The sequence below is a fragment of the Sciurus carolinensis genome, chromosome 15 (assembly GCF_902686445.1).
Source record: "Sciurus carolinensis chromosome 15, mSciCar1.2, whole genome shotgun sequence".
Lineage (NCBI taxonomy): Eukaryota > Metazoa > Chordata > Mammalia > Rodentia > Sciuridae > Sciurus > Sciurus carolinensis.
Genome location: NC_062227.1, coordinates 57297542 through 57324110, shown reverse-complemented (window position 1 = coordinate 57324110; position 26569 = coordinate 57297542). Strand labels below are relative to the sequence as shown.

Sequence of the window (26569 nt, the reverse complement as noted above, 5' to 3'; positions counted from 1 at the left end):
GTCACCATGGTGTCAAATGGCTTGCCAGCCTTCACGAACTAACATGGAGAAAGCTCTCATGCCCTTGGTGAATGGCATCTCACCCTTCTCCATTCCAACCCTTGGGCTCTGAGGCTTAAAACTTGGAGCTTTGTTGACTTACCTTTAAAACAACAAAAACAAAAAAAATTTTGAGTTGGGCACAGTGGTGTGTGCCTGCAGTACCTGGGGAGCCTGAGGTGGAAGGATTACAAGTTGGAGGCCAGCCTGAGCAGCTTGATGGGGCCCTGAGCAACTTAACAAGACCCTATCTCAAAAATAAAAAAAACCAGGGTTATACTCGGTGCTAAGGCACCCCTGGGTTTAATCCCCAGTACTAAAGGAAGAAAAGGTTTTGAGCCAAGTGCAGTGGTGCATATCCATAATTCCAGCTAGTTGGTAGGATTACAAGTTCAAGGTTAACCTAGGCAACATACAGATACCCTGTCTCGAAAAATAAAATGGGGTAGAGTATAGCTCAGTAGTAGATTGCTCCTGTGTCAGCCCCCCTGCCTCCCAGAAGGAGGGGGGGGAAAAAAGGGATAAAGAGTCTCCTGTAGGCACTATGAAATATCCCACATCACTCACTGAGCCATTGATACCAACAGAGAAGCTCAATGTAGCCTTGTCTTTCTGTGCAGTGTCTGGGTTCAGAGGCCATGTGTTCTAGCAGGATGAACCCTCCACTGGGACCAGGTTATCTCTGTAGCAGTCAGAGAATGTGAGCCTGAAGTAGACCATAAACACCTGGAAGAGCTCTGTCCCACCTGTGGTGTCAGTTTTGTTTCCGTGAAGAGCTTAGCTATGGAATTCTCAAGGCAAGAAGTTCTGTCCTTCAGGGGCAGAAGGGGACAGTAGAGCTAGAAGAGATTGCAACTCTTTATTGCCAGTCTTTGAAGAGAAAAGTCCCCAAGTAGCAAGGTAGAAGGTAAGCCTTTCTTAATTGGGAAATTGACACACTCAATTCCTAAGGCCTGCATCTACAAAAAGGAAAGCCTGAGATTTCAACCCGAAACCAACAAGTGACTCGGCATGGCCCTGTATCTTGCCCAGAGCCTTCCTTGACAGTGCTTTCTGCTTCTGAGCCCTGTGACTAACTCAGTGCAGCCTATGTTGTGTTATGTGGTGGTTGTCAGGGAAGTTTTATTCAGTGGCCAAACAGGACATGCCCTCATCCCTATGTAGGTAGGAAACCAGAGCCTTGAGTGCTGAAATTCCAATGCTGAACACGTTTGAGTGTAACTTGGCCCATAGATAGGGCTTGTCTTTTGTACCCATAAACTGTCAGGAGATAGAAACCTCACTGCTTATTCCAACAGAGAAATTAACATGGACAGTTGTTAAATAGACCAGCAGTGGGTGACTGACTATGAACAGATAAGAGGACTTTTAAGGGTCCAGAAGTAGGTGCAGAGGAACTGCTGGTTGTGGCTAGGGCAAGGAGAAGCATCCAGTGTGGGAATTGAGCAGAGGAGTCCCCGACCCTTGGTTGAGCTTTAGATGACATCTAAGATTTTGTTGACGAAGCTTGCCAGAGGGTGGAGGCCAGCACGGATCTCCACGAGCAAGGAGCACTTGCCCTGGAGTGTGGTGGGCCTTGCACTACTGAGCACTGCTGACACACAGGTGAGGCTTGTGTGGGGCACAGTGGGCACTCAGCAGGGAGGTTGCCGGGCACCCAGGTGACAGTCATAACTAGGGAGGACCAGACAGGAGGGGGATGGCTCCCTGCTGCCTTGCCTCGTGCATCACTGCAGTGCCCTCTGTGGAGCAGGACTGGCACTACCAGCAGGCACAGGAGGGCGGCCCCAGTGTTGCAGAGCAAGGCAAGCCGGGGAGGGTGTGAAGCTGAGAGAGTACGCGGGTGGGTGCCTCCTACTTATTCTCCAGGGTTGGGGAGTTTGGAGGACACTTGATCACTTGATGTTAAACACGATATATTTTCTGTGTGTACGCTGGCAATGGAACTTAGAACTCAGGGCCTTGCATGTGCCAAGAAAGTGCTGTACCACTGAGTTATACTTCCAGTCCAAGTAGGATGTATTCTTCCAGTTTGGCAGAAGGAAGCTTCTGGCAGTTGGTCCTCTGTAGTGCTGGTGCAAGCAGTGGACAAGAGCTGGTAGGAAAGGGTGAGTCACTCCAGGCTATGAGATGGAAACTTTAATCTCAAAACAGATAGTGCTTGTAAAGTTATTTTAATATTAATATTCTAAAAAAAAGTGTTCCCTACCCCCAACATCTTCAATTCCAGAGGTTGGCACACTTTTTTTTTAAAAAAGACAATATAGTAAATATTTTGGGCTTTGTGGGCCAGCTGGTTTTTGTTAGACCTCCTTGTCTTTGCTGAGGTAACATGGAAACTACCACAGATAAAATGAGTGGGCATGGCTGTGTTCTAATAAAACTTTATAGAAAACAGACCATGAGCCACAGGATGCTGACTCCCTTCTTATTCCATAGGTTTTTTTCATTTTCGACTTGTTTCCTACAGTGAGATTCTGCTTATTCAGAGAACCCCATACTAAGAAGAGACTTTGTCTGTTTACTTAGCTTAGTTCATGTTTGGGTTGTCCACTTTGCATATTATCCAGGGAAATAATTTAATTGTAGCATGACATGTCTGTGTCTCCTGTTTATATAGGTATTACTGGCTTCTCTTTTTAGCTTAAGTATTGCCTAAAGATAAGTAGCTGCATCTGGGGAGGCTTGTGGGGAAACGACTGTATTACTTCCTAAACCCAGTGGTAGGTTTACACATATTCATTATATTCTGTAGCCTTATAAGCATGAAACATTTTGTAATTTAAGAAGATAAACTAATAGCTTCAAGCTAAGTATACATTTTAAGAGATTATCTATGCCTTCGATAATTCACTTGGGTAAATAACAAATTTGACAGTCATCTTTGCTGCCCCAGTAGTTCTGGGCTAGGCGCGTATGTGTGTCACTGTAAAAGCACATGTAGCATGGAGAACAGCCACCCCCATCTGGGACTGGCCATGAGCCAGCTGGCCAGGCAGCACCTGGAACAGCCACCTCAGGGACTGTTGCTCCTCTTCTTTCCCTGTTGGCACTGTGGATGTGTCACAGATGTTTGCAGGATATTATGTTGAGGAAGAAATGACTGCAGATAAATGACCACCCTTATTAAACTCATAAAAATCATCCATAAGGTGCTTGGTTGAAATGAAGTCCAAAATGAGTCTGTGTGATTGCTGCCTCTCCTGTGCTCTTGGAGAAGTAAAGATGGTGGCGTGACCCATCTGGTCTGCTTGGAACAATCAAAGTTGAGAATATTTTCCTTGTAGTCCAACAGCCCCTTTGCCCTCTGTGCTGTTACTGTGAGTGGTAATTACTTGGTGCACAGCCTGGATCATTTTAGGAGTCATTGGCCCAGGAAGGAAAAATCAAACCTTACTTTTTTTAAAGTCCTTAAAAAGGGTAAAATGTCCTTTGTATCATAGCATGGATATTGAGTGTCATTCATTCACTTTTTTTTTCTTGCAGGAGTGAGAGAGTCCCATCAGATAAGCATTTTTAAGATAATTGCTTCTATCCTGCACCTTGGAAGTGTGGAGATTCAGGCTGAGCGTGATGGTGATTCCTGTAGCATATCAGTAAGTCGCACCCCAGCACCAGAGATAAAATGGACACAATTTATTCTTACAGTTCGATATGACTGAAATGTGTTTCTGCACTTAGAGGGCAACCCTAGGTTATTTATTCTTAAAAGGAATGAGTTCTGTTTACTCGCTGATAATTTTTTTTTTTTTAAAGAACAAATCCATTTCAAATCAGTTGCCATCAAATGTCTGTCAGCGAGGGCAAGGAATTTAGTGGCTCTCCAATAAATTCTTTTTGATGGGTTGATTTGCCACCTCTGAGGTACATGGGATTCCACAGCTTGTTATCAATTTATGGAGTACTTTTGGGGCTCCAGACTGAGGTTGCTACAGCAAGGAGATGAGAGTATTGGGCCCCGTAGTTGGTGACTGCCTCAAAAGAACTTAGTCTAACTGGGAAGACAGTACAGGGGACCGCACTTGCCAAGGTTATGCCAGTATGAAGCCAACTATTGAGACATCTGTGTGGAAGTCCTGTGATCTGTGACATTCCACGAAGGCTCACAATAAGGTTCTTGCCCTGGTGCCCAATGTAGTGACTGACAACTGGTAGAAGAGTTGTCTGCACGGGTGGTGGAACAGCTCCCACTCTTGGTGCAGTGGTACTGGCACCAACTGTCCCGTCTGGAATTCAGTGATGAGGGCCTAGGTGAAAACTGGTCTTCTGACCTCGAGTAAGTGAATCTACACCTATTTCTACCTATTCTGTGCCCATTTATAATTAGGTCCTACAGAGGTACTGAATGTGGTTCTTGTTTCCATGAATGTGGAATTTAAATAACCAGATGCTGGGAAAAGATAAAAGGCAGCACTGCAGGACCCAAATGTGGACCAGTTGCTACCATTCTCCAGCTGCTGCTTTTTCCACCGAGTGCACACTCACTAAGCTCTTCCTGTAGGTGTGGGGCTTAGTGTTATCAGAAGATCAGTCTGGCCCTGCCTATAGGGAGGAGGTGACCTGAGTTCAGTCTGGGATCAGGCTGAACTCATTACCTGTTTTCTTCCATCCCACACTTGGCCTAAACGAGAAAGAGGTTGGGTTTGAGAGGGTCCCTGGGCCCTTTGCCATCTTCACGACAGACTCTGAAGCTCCCACTGGGCCTGTGGAAAAGGAAGGGATGTTGGAGCTGGCAGTATTAGGTGAGCTGGAGCAGTTTCTGAGCCCTGGCATTTATGTGCGTGGGGGTGCACCAGGGCTGACACAGTGATGGTGGGAGAGAGATTGAGGAGTACCAAGGATCTTTGGCCTGGCTGGGTGTACATCTAGTACAGGTCAAACCCTCCCTAAACTGAGTCCATAGTGTCATTGAATTACTACCCCTGAAGTCTTTCTCCTAACGAGAAAGGCATAGAGGGTCTCCCCTACACACACCTCTCCTCAGCAGATGTGCCACAAATCGTTAAGGCAGCCATGCTCTCTGCAGTATTAGGGACAGGTAAGATTAGGAACCTTTGCATTGACAAACTCCTGGTTTGAGCAGGGAAGATGCAAGAAAGGTGACAAAGATTCCCTTAGTCTTCAGCCCACTGAATGACTTGACAGACTCATCCCCCGTAATAGACTCTCTTGGTGGGAGGAGCAGTTCTAGGGATCAAATGCAGAGTCTTAAGCATGCTGAGCATGTGCTTTATCATTGAGCTATTCCTCAGCCACCTGTCTGGGTTTCTCGGCACCATGTTACCTCCCTGGCACTTAGCATAGCTATTTTGCATTTATTATGTGAGTCTTTGATTTGCTGCCCCACCCCTTCCCTAACCTCTGCAGGCAGAGACTGTTCTTGTTCAATATCTATTACAAGCACAGTGTCCGGTACTCAGTAGGCATTCAAGAGCTAGACAACTGGATGGACGATTGTGTTCTTTAGGACTCAGGGGTGATAGAAATGGAGGAACTATGCATGAGGTGGGCTGAGGCAGGAGAACCAGGCCAGGAGTTCCTGAGCACCTGCAGCAGGGTGTGGGGCCTGGGTAGTGCCATCTTAGAAAGGCCAGCCTTAAATGTCTCTGATCTTACAGCTGGTCCTTCACACCTGGCCTCCAAGGACCTTCAGGGGATAAGGAAAGTATGTCTTAGTGATTGATCAAGGCCTGTTCCCCCACTAAACTCTATGACCACATCTGTTATGGTCTCTACTGTACCTCATACATTGGCATATGGAGTGTTCGTGGGAGGCCTGTGCCAACGCAGGAACATCAGGGCACACCTGGGGAAGAGTGGATGGAGGATGCAGGTGGTGAAGTGGGAGGTGAGCGAAGTGTGGAGCCTAGAATGGATAGCAACCCTTCTCTTAGAAGGTAGAGGGAGTAGGGGAGGACTCGGGGAAGCTGCCTCACCTCTCTGCATCTGGTGGTTTGTGTGCAGTGTAGACGATTCCGCCTACCCCAGTGTGAGCAGGAGGTGTGGAAGGGCTCGGCTCCCAGATGTAGGTGGGGTCATGACTGTCACCATTCTTGATGTTAGACCCAGAGTGGATCTCTGAAGCATCCCTCTGGCCATATGGGAAAGGGAAATGTAAGACGCAGAGACAAAACCTTTGTGGAAGGCCAGGATCAGTTAATGGCACAGCTGGGACAGGGTCCCACCCTCTTCTTCCCCCTTTGCCAGTCTTATCCTTTGAGCTGGGATCACCCTGGGCTTGTCAGTGTCCCCTCTTGGTACTGAGTGAAGTGGGGTTCTGAGTATAAGCTTAAGAAACTCACGTTAAGTGTTTGTAGCCCCTCACCCAGATCATGGCTTATTCCTAGGGTCTATGGGGTGGGCTTCCTGTTGGAAAGGGTAACTACCCATAAGCAGTGTGCCTTCTGCTTGGTAGTTTTTTTTTTTTTTTTTAATTAAAACATGACAATGTGTTCCATGATCACTAGAGTTACCTTGGAGATGCAACAACATCCAATTACTTGGACACCAGAGGCAATTTGTTCTTTGAATTTGGCACTATGGGCCCATAAAACTAATCTGTTACCTATAATACTGACTGTTTTTAATGGATTTAGCATCACTTAATTATGTCTAAATGTAATTGCATGATGTTAGACCAGTTTCAGTTAGCACCTTTAATCAGCAGTCAGAATCGAGTGAGAGGGGGCAGCCCACTGCAGTGCTAGACACCTGTCCCTGGCTGGACATCAGAGTTCCTAAACTGTGGCTCTCCTCTACTGCTGCACTTAGAGCTTGCAGCATCAGGAGAGGGGAGGGTACCTGGGAGCAGGCCTTGGGTCCTTGAGTTTGTTGCTGGCAGGCCATTTAAATGTCAGGGAATCCATCTGTGGTGCTGTGCCTAGCAATTAAGAATTTCTTGGAAATAGGTCAGATGAACAAATTGGACATTTGCCACTGCTGAACTTGTTGCCTGCCAAGCAGTCCCCAGGCACTAAACTCTCCTCCATTTGGCTTTATATTGGCAGAGTAAAAGGCTGCTGCCCAGGGAAGTGACAGGGCACCCCCCTGCAGAGTGCATGTAAGACTGTCCACACCAGCCAGCCCACACCAAGCTGGTGCTGTGGCCAGGTGTCAGGGAATTCCACTGAGCCTCGATTTCCTTTCCTGAGCAAGAAGGTTGGATCAGGATGGCAGTTTGAAAGGTTCCTGAGAACATAAGGGTTCTTTGGTAAATAAGCTCTGGAAATGCTCCTTGAAATAACCCTTGGTGCTTACAGGGTACATTAGGGTACATTAGTAAACTAGTTCAACTGTCTTCAACCTGATACGGTAAAGCCATCTAATGCTCCTTGCAATTGTTTCAGAGACCACACTTGGGATAAACATGGGTCATAATGATTTGGAGAGGTCCTTTCTACTGACATTGTATTTTATATTTGTTTTGAGTAAATGGGCTATAGATATCTGTAGAGGAAAAAATGGCCTGAGGAAGTGTGTTAAGGGGAAAATGATAGTTATCCATGTTAATTTTCATTGAACAAGCCCTCATTTAAATTTTATAGGGCAGCTGCATCAGAAAATGAGTCCCATGAGCAATTTAGGGCCATTCAGGAGGGCATGTGGCATTCTAAAGAATTCCCTTCCAGTCTGAGAGTTAATGAACTCTCCAGCAGGCTCGAGGCTGGGTTTGTAGCTTTTCCAAGCAGAGAGGAACTTGTCAAGAGGACAGGCTTTCTGTGGGGCTCTCTGGGCAGTGGGGATTATCCAAGAGAATTGCATATTTTTGTGAGGTAAGATAGGACCCTGTGGGGACTTGAGTTATCCAGTGGCCTAGAGGCCACAGGATATGATTGGTGACTGCTGGAGGATACTCCACGGAGGCTGTTGGAGGCAGCTGGATACCTAGTAGGTGTCCTGGGTGGGAGGAGCTCTGGGCCACAGGATCCTTTCTAGGGATCAGCTTCTTATCTGTAAGGGAAAGAGTCTTAAAATGGAAGAATTACTACTTTCTTTCTGGCTCCAAACTCTTGTGATTTTTATCAGTAAAAGTGTTTCAAGTGATATTAGATCCACATCTTCCACGTTTTTACCATGTGATCTAACTTCTCACATTAACTTTGCCCTGCAGTAAACGGTTTGAGAGCGTAAGCAGAGTCGAGTAGCGTGTAAATTAGTATTACTGAGGTGAAGGCTCCAGGGGTGGTGGGGTGTAAATACCAGGAGGGACGTTGTCCACTGGGATTCAGCCAGTTTTTTGGCTCCAGCGTGACAGAACACGCTCACAGGCATCTCATGTGATGAGGACAGAGGTGTAAACTTGCCAGATGGTTCTCTGTATTCCACTCACCCAGAAGGTGGTCGCTGTTCTGCCATCCTCACCACTTTACAGAGGCACCTGAACCCCAAGGGGGGCAGATGGCCAACGGGCTTCAAAAGTCCCTCCAGCCTTCGGAGTCCAAGGTTCATTTTGAACATGCAACTGGTTTGTGGCACTGTTAAGTGGAGGATTCTGAAGAAGAAAGCTGCTTCCCTTCCAGGCTGTGGGTTGCACTGCACATAAACCCCCCTGCAGATGTAAACTGCTCAGTGTGTACCTGCTGGCTCCCGACTCTGGCTGGATTATCCGTTCCTGCACTGTGAATGCCCATCCTGCGCCTTTCACTCGGGCAGTTCCCTCTTCCTGGTTACTCAGCAGCACTTTGGCAGTGGAGGAGGGGACAGGAGAGAGTTTAAGTCATGGTAATTTGATTTTGAGCAGGTGTGATGATTAGTTTGAGCAACGCTGCTCTGGCTCTGCTTAGTGGGTGTGCAGTGTCTGGGGAGGAGATGGGGCTCCAGAGTACTGGGAGGGCTGGGATCTGACTGGTTTCCCTTCTGGGCAGGAGAGAGAATGTGGCTAAGGGGGCTGGTCTTTCACCTCCCTCTTCCTCCTGTCTTCCCCCCAGCCCCAGGATGAACACCTGAGCAACTTCTGCCGCCTGCTAGGGGTGGAGCACAATCAGATGGAGCACTGGCTGTGCCATCGCAAGCTGGTCACCACCTCAGAGACCTACGTCAAGACCATGTCCCTGCAGCAGGTCATCAATGCACGCAATGCCCTGGCCAAGCACATCTATGCCCAGCTGTTCGGCTGGATTGTGGAGCACATCAACAAGGCCCTGCACACCTCCATCAAGCAGCACTCCTTCATCGGGGTCCTGGACATCTATGGGTAGGCCTGCCACCTGTCCCCCCAGCTTGTGCTCCACCTTCTGGTCACCAGGATCTTCCTGCTGTTATTTAAGGCCAGCAAGGGACTTAAGAACTTTCTGGTAGTTCTCAACCAGGGGAGTTTAAAATGTATGAGGACATTTTTGGTTGTCATGATGACTAAAGTCACTACTGCTCTGAGGCTGAGGATGATAAGTATTCTACAATATAGAAGGCAGTCCCAAGGAAGAGTGGGCCTTGTCAGAACACTAGTGGCAGGTGGGCACAGTGGCACACTCCTGTAATCCCATTGGCTTGGAGGTCGAGGCAGAAGCATTGTGAGTTCAAAGCCAGCCTCAGCAACTTGGCAAGGCCCTAAGCAACTCAGACCCCTGTCTAAATATGAAATTGGGCAGGGGATGTGGCTCAGTGGTTAAGTGCTCCTGGGTTCAATCCCCAGTACAAACCAAACACTAGCAGCTCCCCTGTTGAGGAATGTTGTAGGCATTCATTTTTATGAAAAAAATAAAGTTGCTGGTCAACTTCTGTAAGTTGTCAGGTTTTGTATCTTGATTATGTTTGATTTCAATCTGCCAGTTAGCCTCGCTGACTTGATCACCAAAGGATGATTTTAACGGTGTGAGTTTTGCCCAGCGCTGTTGTGAGATCATCCTTGCGGACTACCTGGCTGATTGAAAGGACTGTCAGTGTGTTCTTGCAGGGCAAGGCAGCATGGCATGGTGGAAGGTGTGTTTGAGTGGCCATCAGGGACTGGCTTTCTGTGTCGGTGTTGTCATCAAGTAACTGAATGACACCATGTAGATCACCTGGTCTTTAGTTTCTATAGCTTCAAATGAAGTTCTGAGGTAGAATCTCTCAGGTTCTTTCCAGACCCATCTAGAATTCTTTGAAGTTGTATGAAGGGGTTGCGATTTCTTACACTTCTCTTCTGACCAGTGTCCTGCTCTCTTTAAGCTAATAATAGATGAAATCCTCCTGGATCTGCAAATCCTAGAAGTCATGGCTTCTGTCTTAAAATAGAAGTCCAGCCTCATAGAAGTGCAGCGTCGTCAGAACAGCGCTGCTCTAGTGAAGCGCTGCTTAGTGGGCCGAAACTCAGCTGGGATGTGCCTGTGGTGAGGTTGGAGTCGAGGAGAATCCCTGCTTGAAGCAGCCTTTTTACCCATGCAAAGACAGGCTCTCCTAATTATGTGTGCCGTTGCTCTTCATCATTGGGATTCTCATTTTGAGCCATGTCACTTGTAAGGTGAAGGAAGAATGAACTGGTTTCTGGTGTTGCAGAGTCCTCGGGAACAGGCTGAAGAGTTGTGTGCACTGGTTTAGGGATGCAGGAGGCATCAGGAGGGATTGTAGAATGTTCCATTTGAAGATATGGACTCTTGTAAGTTTGAAGGCCAGTGAGGGCACCCTTGTTTCCCCAGTCAGGAAAAGCTTTATGCAGAACATGAGATTTGAACTGAATCCTTAAAGGAAGGAGTCTGCTAGAAGGTGGGATGTGGGGGGAGGCACCTTTGGGAATGGTAGGAAGAAGCAAGGTGTGAAGAGGAACCTCGAGGCTGATGAGGAGCAAACACTGAAGAGTGACCCTCGGGAGGGAGGTGGGGGTGTGCATCCTCTCACAGACCCTCCAGGGTTTCAGCAGAGTGGCGGGCAGGTCCCTTACCCTTCTGGCCAGTGGAGCACCTACTTTTTCCTCAGCCCTTCTAGTTGCACTTGTGAGAGTACAAAACGGTCTGCACTGTCAGAGAACTTACTATCTGGCTGTGAGTGATGGTTTTATTCTCCTACCTCAAGTGTTTTCAGGTCATTGGATTTCCCAAGTTACTGACCTTTAGTTTACCTTCCCAAGGAAGCCCTGGAGAAACCCAGGCCACAGAAGCTAAGCCAATGCCCATCATCTACCTGTGCGAGAATCTTATTTTTATTGAAGCTTTGGTTCAGAAAGATCAGCCTGCAAATTCATTGTTAATAGCCTGTAAAAATATTATGACTTTGATTCTAGTGATAGGTAAAATGTCTTGCCTCAGTTCTGTTGTATTATGTATTTCCTTACCAGTGCCTTGAATTTAAATAGACTTTTGCTTCCTTACCAGAAATCCCCAGTGACAGTTTGCCCATTGTTAAGAAGCCTCTGGAAGTTAAGCACCTTGGCCTGCTGAGTATGTGGCTGTCAGCTGGGCTTAGGCAAGCTAGGATTTTGTGCTTATATTTGTTAAATTTTTACAATTGAATTTATTTTCTCTAAGTTCCTATGACTGCCCAAAGAAGAGATGTAGAGACAGATTTCAGAGAAGGTTTGTCTGTGGTTTGAAAGGGACAGTTGGCAGTAGATGGGGTTATGATCCAGAGGGCCCAGTCTCCTAATTGTAGTGCCATCTTCTGGCCTGTGTGACTCCCTCATACCAGAGCAGCCCCTGGGTTCCTTTGAGAGCATCCAGCAGTTTCTTGGTAAAAGCAGGTCCTAACGTGGGTCACATGCATGCAGCCACTGATGAGCACAACAGGGAACTCCTCTACCCTATTATTTCCTTCCTGGCATACTCTGCTGTCTTCCCTTTTTAAAGTCCTTGTCCCCTCTCGGGAGCTTTTCTAAAAACTGTTGTGATGTGATTCATTCGCCTCCTGAAGAGAAGTAATAGCCATGCATGGTTCTCCATGTTTCAGTGATGAACTCAAACCCTACAGGAAAAGAAAAAAAGTTTGGTGTGAGCTGGAGTTAGGGTTAAGCCAGCTGTCTCCCTGGGCCCCTGGGAAAACCCAAACTTTCCCTGAGTGCACATGTACCCACTTTTGAGTAGCTTGGTCTGCCAGGAAGTTACTGCACCCATGTGAACGGCTCCAGGCTTGATCTCCTGGTTGGAGGGTATGTGATGAATACCCAGGAAATTAAAACCAGCTGGCCACAGGAACACAGGTGGATTGAGTCTAGACACTGTTGATGGTGTTTCAGGTCAGTGGCATCATTTCTAAATCTGGGAACAAAAGAACATTTGGTGGAAACTTGGGAAAAAGCCTGTGAACTATCCACTGTCTTTTCCCTTTCCTACTCACTGTGTATCAATATGTGTTTCTTTGGACTTTCAGACACCTTCCAGAAATCCACTGAATCTTTTTTAATGTGGCCATGACTACCAGTTACTGGGAAGTGAGCAGCACGCTTGGTACCCCACCTCTTGCCCCAAGTAACCACCTCCCTCCCGTTTCAAACTAATTCCAGCCACTGGGCTTTCCCAACACCTACGGGAAGTGATGCTGTCTAAGGAGCATCTAGTCCTCTGTGGTGTCGGGAGAATCCAGCATTGTTTTTATTTACTTAGCAGTACTGGGGATTGAGCCCAGGAGTGCTCTGCCTCTGAGCTACACCTCTAGCTCTTTTTATTTTGAGGCAGGCTTGCTAAGTTGCTGAGGTTAGCCTCAAACTTGTAATCCTTCTGCCTCAATCTCCCAAATTTCTGGGATTACAAATATGCACTGTCACCCTCAGCTGCCAGCATTGGTATTAAGTTTTAATTTCTCTATACATACTCCTGACCACCTGCTAAAGAGGGAGAACACCTATCCATAGTCTAGATAGAGCTGCATATGGGGATACCTCAGGTACATAGAGGATGCCCTTGAGCTGACCTAATGTCTTTTTCTTACTCCTCATCACTTGTAGTCAAAAGAATGGCGAGAGTAGAATCCAGGGAGAAGAGGACAGTGATGGGATGTGTTCTTGAGTAGAGCAAACCCCACTTGTTAAGAGGGAAGGAATAAGGAGCTGTCTGCAAGCTTAGGTTAAGACTGCCCAAAGCTGGGAGATGAGAGTTGAATTGTTCTTTCTCCCCTTACCCAGCACTGGCCCTGATGTCTTTCCCTGAGATGATTGTCCCCACATGACCTGCAGCACCTGTCTAGGGTATTGTTGACCCACCAGTCAAGCTCATTCTAGAGAAAAAACCGAAAAGAGTTCTGTACTGTGAATGAGGCACCCCACACTTTTCTATAAATTTTAAACAGAATCAGTGTTCAAAGTGCATAAAGACAGATGCACACATGTGAGCAAGCACTGCACAGCCAGCATCCTACCACATGTCTCTGCTCATCGAGTTCTGCCTATTAGGTAGCTTGTAAAGTGTAGAAGGCTGTGACCTCTAAACAGATTACCATGGGCCACGGCTGCCTCTGCAGGATGATGGTGAACCCACTGCTCACAGACCCTCCTGGGCCACTCACAGAACACCAGTGTCCTGGTTTAAGGACAGCTTGCTTTCCTCTTGCTCCTCTGTCCCAGCTCCAAAAAAGTGCAAAGCAAGCCATACCCAAAGCACTTCAGCAAACCCGAATCAAACTGTTCCCCTTAACTAAGGGTCTGTGCAGCCGCCTTGGGGTATTTCTTCCCAGGCAGGGATTGGAGATTAATAGAGAGCCTGGACAGCTTTTGGCTGGGGTTCAGTTTTCATGTTGCATAAACCAGTGTTTGCCTCTATGGGCCTGATTGGTTGCAATCTTAATCCTTTATTTTTCCTGCATCCTTGAGGCAATGAGAAATACATGGCTTTAGTTTGGGGAGACACAGTTGTATTTGCAGCCTTCAAAATGCCAAAGTGGTGGGGACTTTGGCTATGGCCAGCTGGTCTTGCTGAGGACAATTGCCTGGTAGAGTACTGGAGCAATGCAGGGTGTGATAGATTCATGTGTTGTGCTGAGAAATAGTGGGGAGATATTGGAAGCACGTAGGGATGTTTAGTAGTTTAGACTCTAGAAAGCAGGAAATGGGGTGAGCTGTGACTATATGTATGTTACTTTCTTGTGTACTTCCTAATGCAAAATTAACATCAACTCTGTGTGTACATACTGGGTATTGAACCCAGGGTTGACTAACCACTAAGCTGTATTCCAAGCCCTTATTTTTAAAAACATTTTTTAGTTGTAGATGAACACAATACCTTTATTTTTATTCGGTACTGAGGATCAAACCCAGTGCCTCACACGTGCTAGGCAAGCACTCTACCACTGAGCTACAACTCCAGCCCTTCCCAAACGCCCCCCCCCCTTTTTTTTTTAAGTTTGAAACACTCTAAGTACTTAGGACCTCACTAAGTTGCTGAGGCTGGCTTTGAACTCTCGTTCCTCCTGCCTCAGCTTCCTGAGTCGCTGGGATTACAGGTATGCACCACCATGCCCACCCAGCTTATTCAGTGCTTTTTAATGATTTTAAAATGATTTTAAAAGTATAATTGTAAACAAAATTTAATATCTTAACCATTGTTAATTATATAGTTCAGCACTATTAAGTCTATTCACATTACAGAATTTGTTTTGCTTGACTTAACCTTGGTGCCCACTAAGCAACCATTCATTTCTCCCTTTCCTAGTCCTCCTCATTCTCCTGTTTGTGTTTGACTATTTTGGCTATCACATGCAAGTGGAATTGCATTGTATTTTTTAGCAATTGGTCATTTAGCATAATGTCCTCCAGGTTCATAGGTTCATCCATGTTGTAGCATGTGATAGGCTTTATTTTTAAAGGCTAAAGAATTTCCCATTGTTTGTAACAGTTTGTGTATCCATTCTTTCATCGATGGACATTTGGGTTGTTCACACCTCTAGGCTTTTGTAAACAGGGCTGTAGTGAACATGGGTGTACAAAAGTCTCAAGGCCCTGATCTAACTCTTCAGGATATATATCTAGAAGTTGGATTATCAAGAAGTTGCAACTTCCATAGCAATTTGACTCTTAATGTCTTGAGCCATTTCCATATTGTTCACCACAGTGACTGCACCATTTAACATTCCCAACTATACAGAAGGAAGGGTTCCAGTTTCTCCATGTCCTTGCCAGCACCAGTTATTTTCTGGGTTTTTTCCTAGTAGTCGCTCTAAAGGGTGTGAGGTGGTGTACAACTATGGTTTGATTTGCCTGTCTCTAGTGAGTAGTGATGTTGGTTTTCTTGTACCTCTTGGCTATTCATATATCTAAAAGGAAGAACTATCTAAGTTCTTTTGCCCAATTTTAAAATCAGGTTGTTCTTGGGTATTAAGAGTTTTCTGTATATTCTGGATATTAACCTTTTAATAAAAAAAAAAAAAAAAAAACCTTGCAAATATTTTCCTGTTTCACAGATTGACATTGACAACTGATAGAAATTTTAATTCCACTGTTTGTCTTCATCCTTTTGATAGAAGAAACTATTCTTTGGTATGCAACGTTTTCTTGGTTTTACTTTCCACAACAAACCTATAGACAACTTTATAGTCCCAATATATTTATTCAGAGAGGACCATCTAGCTTCTCCCTGGCCAGTGTGAAAAAGCATCATGGAAAGTAGAGGTGGGGGAGAAGGTCAGTGACAGCCTTTGCCCCCTAGTCTATGAACAGTAGCCCAGAAGCTCTCTGGGCTTCTCTTTTCGGGGTGGACATGCATGGCTATTCCCAGTGTTCTCAACCTAGCAGATCATATGAAACTACTGGATTTGCCCTGGGCTCTCTCAGTCTTAGAGGAGAGCCTTAAAACTCATGCTCCAAAACTAAGTTCAACCTTGGAGAGTTTCTCTGAGGCAGTCAACCGTTTGGAATGTGGCCCTCCTTCATGCTTCTAAGGCTTGGATAAATTTTCATTCTCTTGTCCATGCCAGGATTCCCTCCCATAACCTCAATTTCCTTTACTTGCCTAAAGCAAGTGAAGTTGAGATTCCATCAAGAGGTTCTCACACGCCAGCTTCCTGTCATCATCCCAGTAGCTCTTTCTGGCAGGGACCACGACTTGCTGCTCTTTGCAGCTCTCGCTGTTCTTGGAACAGTTGGCTGGGAGAGGATGACCAGAGAGAATGGACGTTCTCCTCTCCCAGGCATGAAGAGGGGCCAGGAATTGAGGCACGTGGGAAATGGGGCAGATTGAGGTCTTAGAGAAGAATAACTATTCTTGGCCTAGAGTGTGAGCAGTGCCTTCAACTATGTTCTCTCTGAGGGAGAGAGTCTTGTGGGTAGGGGACATCTAGGCACAGATAGAAGTACATGAGCAGAATTCAAGTCCTGCCATTTGAAGGTACAACCAACAAGATTGTTGGGGAAAGATCTCTAACAGATGGCTAGGGGTATCCTGTGAGAATTCGTGAACTTTGGGTTGGAAAGGAACCTTGAAGGAATGTTTGGAACTCTTCTGTGGTCCCAGTGCGCTGTGGTTCTGTTTTTAAAGGCTTGTCTACAATGAATTTCCCTGTCTTTCTTTCCTATGTGACTTTTAGCCTTAGCTGGAAGTCTTCCTCTGAAACCTGTATTCCATGTCTTTACATTCTACCAAAGGCAAAATGCTAGGGAGTGATCTTCGGAACCTGGAAAGGTTGGGCTTTGATACTGTGGTACTTTTGACCCACACTCAGTGGGCAGCTCTCCTGCCTCACCTTGAAACTGTCCCGCTGCTGTCTGTTCAGGTCATGGAGCAGGAGACTCATGGAAGGGAATAACAAACTTGAGGTGGCTGGTCCAGGTCCTTACAGAACTTTGTAACAGTTGTCATTTTTGGAGGTATCTGTGGCCTTGGCTACACCCTAAACTTGCAGTAGTAGGAGAAGGAAATTGTAGACTTTTCAACTGATACTGTAAAGATAGAAGGAAATTGAAGCAGGATGGTCCTTGTCCCGTCAGCAATGTAGATGCCACATCTTGGCCTTATTTTATGCTTTGACTTTCCCCCACCCGCAGATTCTGGTCTAAATAGTCTCCACATTGATTTTACATGGGAAATTCAATTCCTCTACTATGTAAATTTCCTTGGAACATTTTAATGCTATGAAGTTTAAATTGGTCCATTGTGTTTATTTTTTAAAAAAAAATCATCTCTGAATGGGAAGAATTAGTACAAAAATAATTTCATTGCAGAGAGGAAGTTGCCCTGACTCCCCGACTGGGGCTTTCTGAGCTCAGTCCTCTTAGTCATTTTCTAAGCTCCCTGAGCCCCTCATTCATCTCTGGCCCTCCGGCATTACAGCAATTACGCTGGATGGCAGAGAAATTGTTAACAGATAATATCTTAGAAATAGGGATATTATGAGCTAATTTCAGCCATCTCAAATTAATGAGGATGTTCTTCATGGAGTACTACCAATGTAAACCTTCTTTAAAAAAAATGACAAATGGGAGATATTTAAATCCTGTATCTGTGGAGCTCAGTAGGAGCTGTGCCAGCATGTCTGGTGGCCATTATCAGGCCAATTGCTGGGGTGACTATCTTCTTTCTAGGTTGTATTAGTTAAATTTCCTCTTGCCTTGGCTATCATTAGTAATCTTGCTCAGGTAGGGGAGAGGAGGGAGTGAAGTTCTAAGTGATATAATTCAGTATGTAGGACTATCACCTGGGCTGGGAGGGCCACACTGCAGGATGACTGACCGACAGACAGGGCCCTTCTCTGCCTGCTCTGGATCACACAGGGGTCGCCTCCTTCATCCTAGCATGGACTTGTGTCTTTGATCTTGTTTTATTAACCTAGAATTATTTCTCCCACATGGGCATGGCCAAAGGCTGTACTTTAATGTGGTTGTCTCCAAACAGTTGACATCTTTGATCTTGAGATGATTCCCTGCTTATCCATGTTTTATACCTTAGCGGGGAGCTGGTTGTGGGAAGCCTAATGCTTTGTGGGCACTGACCCATGTGTGTTGGGTGATGCATCTAGTTTTGATGGTCCCTTTGCACAGGGTCCCATCTCCCCACCACCATCACCAACCTCATCTGGGGTAGCATTAACATTTCTGTTGGAAAGTAGTACTTGGGGAAAACCCTGTGTGGAAGGGCTTACATAACATACAACATTGAGAAGATTTGATACTGAGGAATGGGAAGGGGTGGAGACATGAGGAGGTAGGCTGCATGAAGCCTGTGCCCCAACCCCAGGCCCCCATTGGTGCTATCACTGTCTCTCCCCGTCTCCATCTTACTCTGTCTCAGATACCTCCTCTTTTGGGTACTCTTCCTTGTCCTCAGCCCTTCTGAGTTATCTCCTCTGCCTTTTTTAATGACATTTTCACTCTTCTAAATTTAAGACTTAGGAATCAGACTCCTGGTTCTATTGCTATCCTCTGCCCACTGACCCCCAGCCTGGGGGCAGGCAGGTCATTCTCCCCATGCCTTCATTGCCTTGTTGTAGGATGGGATTAGTAATACAGCTGCCTTCTTGGTTGCTGTGGGCATTAAACGTAGGACTCATGAAGCACTTAGGCCTTAGTTCACCGTAGGCACCCTGGAACAGGGCCACTTCTGGCTCTTCTGACCTGTGGTGAGACTAAGCAGATGCCTCTTGGTGATTTCTGCACCATCTTAACCCCTCAGCTTGATGTCATTGTTCACTGTAAAAATTGGGCCCCACTCATTTGCTGCTGAAGCTTATGATTTTGCTAGCTTGCTGAGCAGTACTACATCCATCCAGTGGTGTAGGTCTTACCTGCGTGACCTGTTGGTCACTGGAAGTCCTCTCATTTCCCACTTCCTTCTTGAGAACCTTATTTGGCCACCACCAGTTAAGGTGGGCCCTGATTGGATCTTGCCTGGCTCCTTACTCCAGTAGACTTCCTCACTCCGCTTTCTGCCTACAGACACGCTTTGCCCCAAATCAGTTTTTCTCCTGCCGGTCACTGAGGTCATGTTAAAATTTAAAATCCTCTGGAATCTCCCCACTGTCTCTGGCGAAATGTGAGCCCTGTAGGGTAGCTTGCAAGCCCTGTGGGCAGGACCCCTGCCTCCTTTTGCTACTGAGATTTCGCTCCCGCTCTGCTCCCCCAGGCTGGTTCCACCACCCCCAGGGATGAAGCCAAAGTGCAAACATCTGAGTTGAGAATGAATGAAAATGTTGATATTCTAAAGTAGGACGAGCTCAAATAAGTCTATTCTTAATACCAAAACCCAATAAAATTTATCAAGGATTACAGGTAATTCGCAAAGTACAGATGACTAGTGCAGATAGAGAATTCTTGAACTGTTCAATGATCTTTGTATACCAAATAACCAAAGATTTTAAAGGTTAATATGCTCTGTTGATCAAGGAGCAGTGATACGTTAATATTCCTGGTGATGTCGGGGGAAGGGTGGACAGACTACCACACAAGGGAAATTTTCTGAGTAATGAAAACATCTGCAAAATGTTCTTAATCTGCATTACATGCTATATGCCTTTTGCCAAAACATTGAAATATTTACAAATTGATGTATCCTATTGGGTGTAAATTCTAACTCGGTAAAAATGACTAAAATAAAATCCTATGACCAGTGTTAGGGAAATAAAATGCTTCTGTACCTGGGCAGGTGGAGGTGGGGTAATTACTTAAATCGGTTCTTCCTTTCTGTAGGTTAATTTCTGCCTTATAGAAAGCAAATTCTTTGGCCTGGAAATTCTTCTAGGACAGCATCCTTAGGAAAGAATCATGAATTCAAAGATGTATATACAATTGTCACAAAAAAGATAGCAGCTGACAGTGGAATAAGAACCAATATGCCCTTTAGTGGGGGTTCAGCTGAATCGTGATTCTTCTGTGTGGGACCACTGCCAACTCGGGAGGTGCCTTTGTGTGAAGTGGGGTAAGATGTCGCAGGCCTGCGGGGAGCAGCTGAATTTCCCCACCACCAGATCTTTCACTTGGGTATTTCTGCAAGTTCTGTCCCTGACCACAGCCCTGATCCTCGTAGGGATTAATGAGGCAGATGTTAAAACTGATGCCTTTGAAAAATAGTATGGGGAGGTGTTAGCTTTGAAAAGTTAAATTATAAGAACAGGAGATAATGTTTTACATGTAATCATGATTTTTTTTCCCCCCACAAAAGTGTGAAGTGTTTGAGAAGACTCCAGGGGTGTAACTGGTACTTGAAATGAGAAGAATCATGACTGACCTTTCCTGTTTCATTTCTGCTTTCCCTAAATTTTCCCCGTTAGTGTTTGTTTGTTTGTTTGTTTGTTTTTTAAAGAAAATGGCTGTTCATTCTTGTTTCCTTAATCTGAGATTCTGTGTAGTGCTGATATCTGCAACAGTGGCCTCTGAGCCTTGGAGCAGAAAATGGGAAATCATTGCTGGTCTTAAGGATAGAACTGGCCTGGCATAGATGGTGAGGGTAATATTATTGAAGTCCTGGTGACCTTCCTCCCCCCTCCCCCCCGCGCCCCGGTAAATGGAGGTGTCTTTTACCTTTGTCTTCACCACTTTTTCTTCTGCAGGTTTGAAACTTTTGAGGTTAACAGTTTCGAGCAGTTTTGTATCAACTATGCCAACGAGAAGCTCCAGCAGCAGTTCAACTCGGTAGGTGGAGTTCAATAGCGGGTGGATGGGGCTGGGGATGGCAGAGGCCTGACTGTCCTCCTGGAGTGAAGCCCAAATCACCCCGCTTCCATCTGCTGTCAGTGGCTTCCAGCCATGCCCTGATCTTCTGTTGGTGTCCTGGAGAAGCCCCCAGCTTTCAGAAGTGGCTCTCTACTACTGTGGGGTAGAGGTGACTTGGGCAGCTGTTGACAGTTAATGATCCTCTCCTTAACTTTGATTCCCACTCCTGACCCTGGGCTTCTAAGGTGTTTAAGAAAGTGCAGACCAGGTATAAGGGACTTCCTGTGATTGGTTGGGGTATAGCAACTATTCTACAGAAGGCATCACATCCCTGTATGAGAAATCATCTGAACTTCTCTGTTTTGCAATCATGACTATAACTTGGTGTCCAATCCTTTTCTGACAGTTCCTCCAGGAACCAGAACCCACCTGAGAGCTTGGGGAGATGCATGTCAAGGTGTTGGTCCACATTTCACTCACCTTGACCTTGTACTTCTTGTCCTAGCATGTGTTCAAACTAGAGCAAGAAGAATACATGAAGGAGCAGATCCCTTGGACCTTGATTGACTTTTATGATAATCAACCTTGTATTGATCTCATAGAAGCTAAACTGGGTATCCTGGACCTGTTGGATGAAGAATGTAAGGTAAAACTGATGTGCTTTATCGAATTGGTTCAATTCTATACTTGAGGCATGGGGCAGAAGACGGTTGTGTGGTACAAGCATGCATGTGAGATCTTCTAACTGTAATGTGTAATTGTCTGGTCTTAGTGTTATAGAAGAAGCATTGGTATCCATTCTGCATGCTAGAAGGTAACACGGAGTATGACAGGTGGGTGTCACCATGATGGTGAACAGGCAGAGAGCCCCTGGCAGAGGCTGGCATGATGTGGTGGTGTGAATTTTGTGCCTCAGGTTTCCCAAATGCCAAGAAGAAAATCCAAGATCTACACAGGTGTACCCAGAGAGTGAGGACATAGAAGCCAAGATTATCTTTAGGGCGTCACATGGTTCCTGAGTGGTAGCACTGCATGGCAGGGTATCAGGTGAGATCCAAGGTTATCCCCATGTGGATTATGTTAACTCTGTCCAGTGTGAAGGGGAGAGTTGTCACCAGCGGGTAGAGCACCTGGCAGCCTTGGGAACAGAGTAAAGTGATCTGACCTACCACTTCCTTGATTTCTGGAACTTCCAGTTTCCTGCTCTGAATTGACAGGGGTTGGATTTGATGATCTTGAGTTTCTCCCAGTTTGCTTGGTTGATAAGGAGATAAATATATACAAACTCCTCCTTCTGGTGATGAAAACTAATGAAAAGATGTAGAAGCCACGTGGAGCTTGGAATGGAATGGGAAGGACCCCACTTCATGGGCTTTCTGATCCCCCACATCCTTCTCATGAAGGAAGGACTGTGGCTCAGTGGTTGCAGGGGGAGCTGCCCTGCCAGAGGAGCTCTCCTCCTCTTTTTGTCTTTGAAATGGAAAGAGAACCAGATGATAGAAGACAGGGTACAAATACAGTGACCCCTACAACTGGTACATTCTTATTCCCTGAGGTTTTTTGACATCTCTATGGAGATGTGGGCTTTATTGTCATAGTGTCAAAGCAGGGATCTTTTCTCAGTATGTCAGGTGTTTGGGTTCACTCAACTTGAGAAGTTGCAATTAAAGTAAAACAATTGTTCCTGGATTGAGTGGCACTGGCTAAATGACCAGAGTCACAGCTCAGGTCCTCCTGTCTCCCTCCTGCTATTGCTGCTCACTGGCTTTACTGGTTCAGTGTCCCCTGCCAACAGCCCTCTTCCCAAGCTCAGCCAGGAGCACACACCCTTCCTCAGTCTTTTTGGAGAGTCCTGTCAGTGACCATCTCCTCCAGCTCCGCACCTCCAACCCAAAGGCATCACTGGGTACTGTGTCTAGCCCAGGCCTCGGGGTACTGGGCTGAGGTAACTCCCCAGCCTTGCTCTAGGCAGATTCCAGCTCTTTACTGTGCTCCCTTATGATGAAGGTAAAAGTCATGCACAACTGAGGGCACATGGCTACACAGTTTCTCCTACACAGGTCTACCTGGTTCTGAGATGAAGACTAATGAAGTAGGACCCTGGAGGCATGGGTTCGCCTTTCCGTTTACTCGCAGCCTTTTGCCAAAATCCCTCAGTGTTTCAGGATGACCTGTTCTACTGAGCAGCTGCCAAAAGATTTGCCCTGCCCTTACCACAAGCTAGTGGGTTTGTTCAGGCTTGCTCTTTGAAGATCTGACAGGAGCGTTAAACCAGGGCAGTGGGAACACTGCAGTGCACAGGTGTGGTGTCAGATCTCAGACTGCTGTCCGAAGGGGGAACAGCAAGCCCCTAGAAATGCCAGAGCATTGCAGGGCTGGAAACGGCAGCTCCTGGGAGTGGTGTGAGATGCAGCAGGAGCAGTTGGTGGAAGCAGCAGTGGTTCAGGCAGGGCCTCCCACAGTACAGGCTATGTTCAGCAGCCAGGGAGACGGCCTTCCAGACCACTGCACAGCAGCAGGGGATGTGTCCAGAAGCCACCGAGATCCTCCTGTCTTGTCTCCCTTCTCTATATGTGCCACGTGGGGCACCGTGTTGGGAAAGGAAAATAAGCCCGTATTTCAAATTCTTGCCACTGCTCTCCATCAAACACCAAAATAATGCTTTGCCCAATTATTGGATGTCTCCTCCAGAGGGAAAATCTCTCGGGAGAGGAGGAAGGGATCTCAGCGAGGAGTGATGGGCTGATGTTGAGCAGGGATAGGGAACTGGGAAGTCAGCATGCAGGGCTGGCATTTGGAGTTAGGGTCCTGCAGTGGGCTGAGAGGGGCCTGGGCCATAGTCCAAGGGCAGCAGAGTCACAGCTGAATAGCATCAGGGGCCGGGGGTGGGGTGTCCAGCCCAGAAAGATACTGAGCTCTGAGCCACCACTGCGATCTACCTGAGCCTCCTTGGAAGGGTTGCAGAAAACTTGGATTTCCTGCTCATGGAGCTGGTGGGAGCTTAGAGTGTCAGGATGCTGGATCAAGTACTGTGAATGGACACATTTAACCTTGCTCGTGACCATGGTCACAGGTGTAGCATGAGAGACAAAATGAAGACCAAATTAATGAAGGAGACAAAAGCTCATGATGTGGCAACTTTTCATACCATATTTAATTGCTCTGGGAATTCTGGGTGATGGAGTATAATCCTATGCAACATCTAGTAATAGGTGGGTTTAAAACCAGGAGATATTACTGTAGTTGTCAAAATGCATGCAACTGAAGCCTTTAAAAGCATGCATTTTACTGTGTGGGAACTGTACTATAGTAAGTCACTTAAGTGGGGGGGGGGATTGCCCGAGCCTTTTGGAAGTGCCATGACTGTGAGCCTAAGCGGGTGAGGATTTCCCACAGAATTGGTCACAACTGGGCAACTTGGCTTCCCTTGGGACTGATCCTGTTGGACTGAGAGCCACCTCAGATGTGTCCCTTCTTGAATCCCAGATCCTCTGCAGAATAATGAGGTCACACTGTAAAGAATTGAGTTCTGTGACCCCTGTGTGACAGCACTAAACCAAGTGAGGGTTGGACTCATGGTGTGAAGCAGCCCATGTAAAAACCACTCTGGAGGAGATGAGCAGGGACCAGCCCTACACTGTCACTTCAGTTGTGAGTGGATACAGGTTGACTGCAGACTTAAAGGGACAGCACACAGGGTGATTCTAGCCAGGCCTGTGACTGGTGCCAGGAGCTGCAGGGAGGCGTAGGGACCAGAACATTATAGCACTTTGTTTCCTTCAACTGGAAAAGACCCAGCATTTATAATAAGGCCCTGAGCAGTTCACAAACTACAGTTGTCCCAAGAGGGCAGGAAGGTTGGTTTCCAGGCTGCTGTGAGCCCAACTCGCCTTTCTCTGATGTGCTGTAAGCCTGCCTCAGGGTAACATGGTCAGCCCCCACCTTCTCCTAAGCATATTCAGACTGGGCATTTCCTGCTCTCCACTGTCCTGTCCATCAGTCCCCACCCTCGAGGGGCAACAATCTAGTGTGGGCTGTTAGGAGAGTTCAGAGCTTGTTTCCTCACGGGTGACATGTTTGCATTTTAGCAGGAGTTTTCTGGGAATGCCTTAAGCCCTGGAAGCACTGGTGAGGAGTAAAAATACAGATTGCTGCCCAGGCTGGAGAGATGGTGCTGGGGCTCCTCAAGCAGGTCTAATGGAGGGAGGCGAGCACTGCCCTGTGTGACCAGGATTCTTCCTTTCATGGAGCCCAGCATGAAGAAGTGAATAGGACAGAACTTTGTGGCTAATTTATCATTTTTGTGACTCCACAGGGACATGAGGCTGAAGGCAGTGGGGCCACTGACCATGTGTTTGCTCACCCAGGACCAGCCTGCTGACAAGGGAGTTTACTCTGTTCGTGGTTCCTTAAATGGCCCCAAAGCTCCCCAAAGTGGAGCTGGAGAGGGAACCTGGAGTGCAGGCAGAAGACGTGAGCTACCTGGGAGGAGAGGGTTTAGAGGAGGTCAGCAGTAAGAAAGCCACCTCCAGGGTCTTGGGTGGACAAATTTCATGGGATTTGTCAGGACAGAAGCCAGACTTCAGTAATTGAAGGTGATGGTGTGAAGATGGATACTTCGACCTCCTTCCTAGAGGCTTGGCTGTGAGGAGCTGGAAGTAGAGGTAGTGGGTGCTGGCCCGAAGGGCAGGCAGATGGGGAGGCTGTGGATGCAGATGTGTTTGTGGTTGTTCGAGCAGGAGATGGTGATTTCCTGCTTGACAGCCTCTATTTTCCCGTGAAGAAGGGAATGAGAAATGCGCCTAGAGGCGGTAGGTCGGAAGCAGTGGAGGATGGAGCAAAGGAGCAGGAAGACAATACCTGAGTGCACGGGTGTGTTTGCTGAGGTCAAGGACTGTAATGGAGATTGAGGAGTCATCAAGGGTCATCTCCCTGCCTAGACTGGGAGCAGTGGCTTCATCCCCAGAAGTGACTCTGAGGGAAGCTTGGTCCTGGCTTTTGTCAGCAGGGTTTGGTGAGAGAAGGTGAGTTGATATGTGGCCTGCTCCAGCACCTGGGTGAGGAGAGGGAGATGAGGGGCACTTGAGCTGTGTGCATTTGGTGTTCTGCTGAGCATGGGGTGGCGTGAGGCACTGGGAGGCTGCCACCTGAGAGAGGGCTCTTGGGACTGCAGAGTCCTGGACCCAGCTGGGCTTCTGTGACGGCAAGGAGAGAGCAGAGGGTGCACCTCAGACTGAGGGTCCAGAGGTGCTTTGATGCAGTGGTGATGTGAGAGGTCAGCAGGAGGAGGAGGTGCCAGGAAATCAAGGTACAGGAGACAATGAGGTAGTGACAGGGGAAGCAGTCATTAGTGGCAGTGCCCAGGAGGACTGGGATAAGAAACAGAAGAATAATTGGCCATGAGGTCCTCATCAGTCATCTGTCTGTTGGGGGAGGTGGTGACCACAGGTGATACAATAGAATAATTTCTGTTCAAGGTTCCAAAGGGGACACTGGGGGAAAAAATTGTCCTTGGCCATGGGATGTGATCTATATGCTACTAGTGGAAGAATTCAGTGAACCCAAGAGCTTTTGTTTTCCTATTTTGATAGTGAAGAGTAAGCTCAGGTTTAATGTTGAACACCTTTGTTGAGATATAACTTACATCATGCCACACAATTCGTCTGTCTAAAGTGTACAGTCCAATGATTTTTGGAGCATTCAGGGCTGTGCAACCATTACCTGCACAGTCAACATCAGAGATCTTCATTGCCCCACAAAGAAACCCATTAGCAGCCACTGCCCATGCTCCCCCACTGTCTCTGGATTTGCCTATTCTGGGTATTTCATATAGAATAGGACCTTCACTTTTTGATGTGGCCAGCACCATACAGTCAGGGTTTAGACCTCCGAGGACAGGTGGGCCAGGGTTCTCTCCATATTGCTTTGAGAAGAGTGTCAAGAAGCTGATATGAGGTCATGTGTGGATTCCTCTCTAAATGACTTGATGCAGCTGCAAATTCCAGAGCTTCTGATAGCCATAATCCACATTTTGTCAAAATGCAAGATTTTCTT

At 46.8% G+C, this 26569-nt stretch overlaps 1 protein-coding gene across 4 annotated transcripts in view; it reads left to right on the top strand.

The window, feature by feature from the left end:
- Positions 1-26569, top strand: part of Myo5b (myosin VB) — a 323115-nt gene that overhangs the window by 186725 nt on the left and 109821 nt on the right. For all 4 annotated transcript variants that reach the window (XM_047526328.1, XM_047526329.1, XM_047526330.1 and 1 more), the window contains exons 9-12: positions 3526-3635; positions 8967-9232; positions 20413-20494; positions 21021-21161. In XM_047526328.1, the coding sequence (XP_047382284.1) occupies positions 3526-3635; positions 8967-9232; positions 20413-20494; positions 21021-21161 (599 nt within the window). The remainder of the gene's footprint in view (positions 1-3525; positions 3636-8966; positions 9233-20412; positions 20495-21020; positions 21162-26569) is intronic.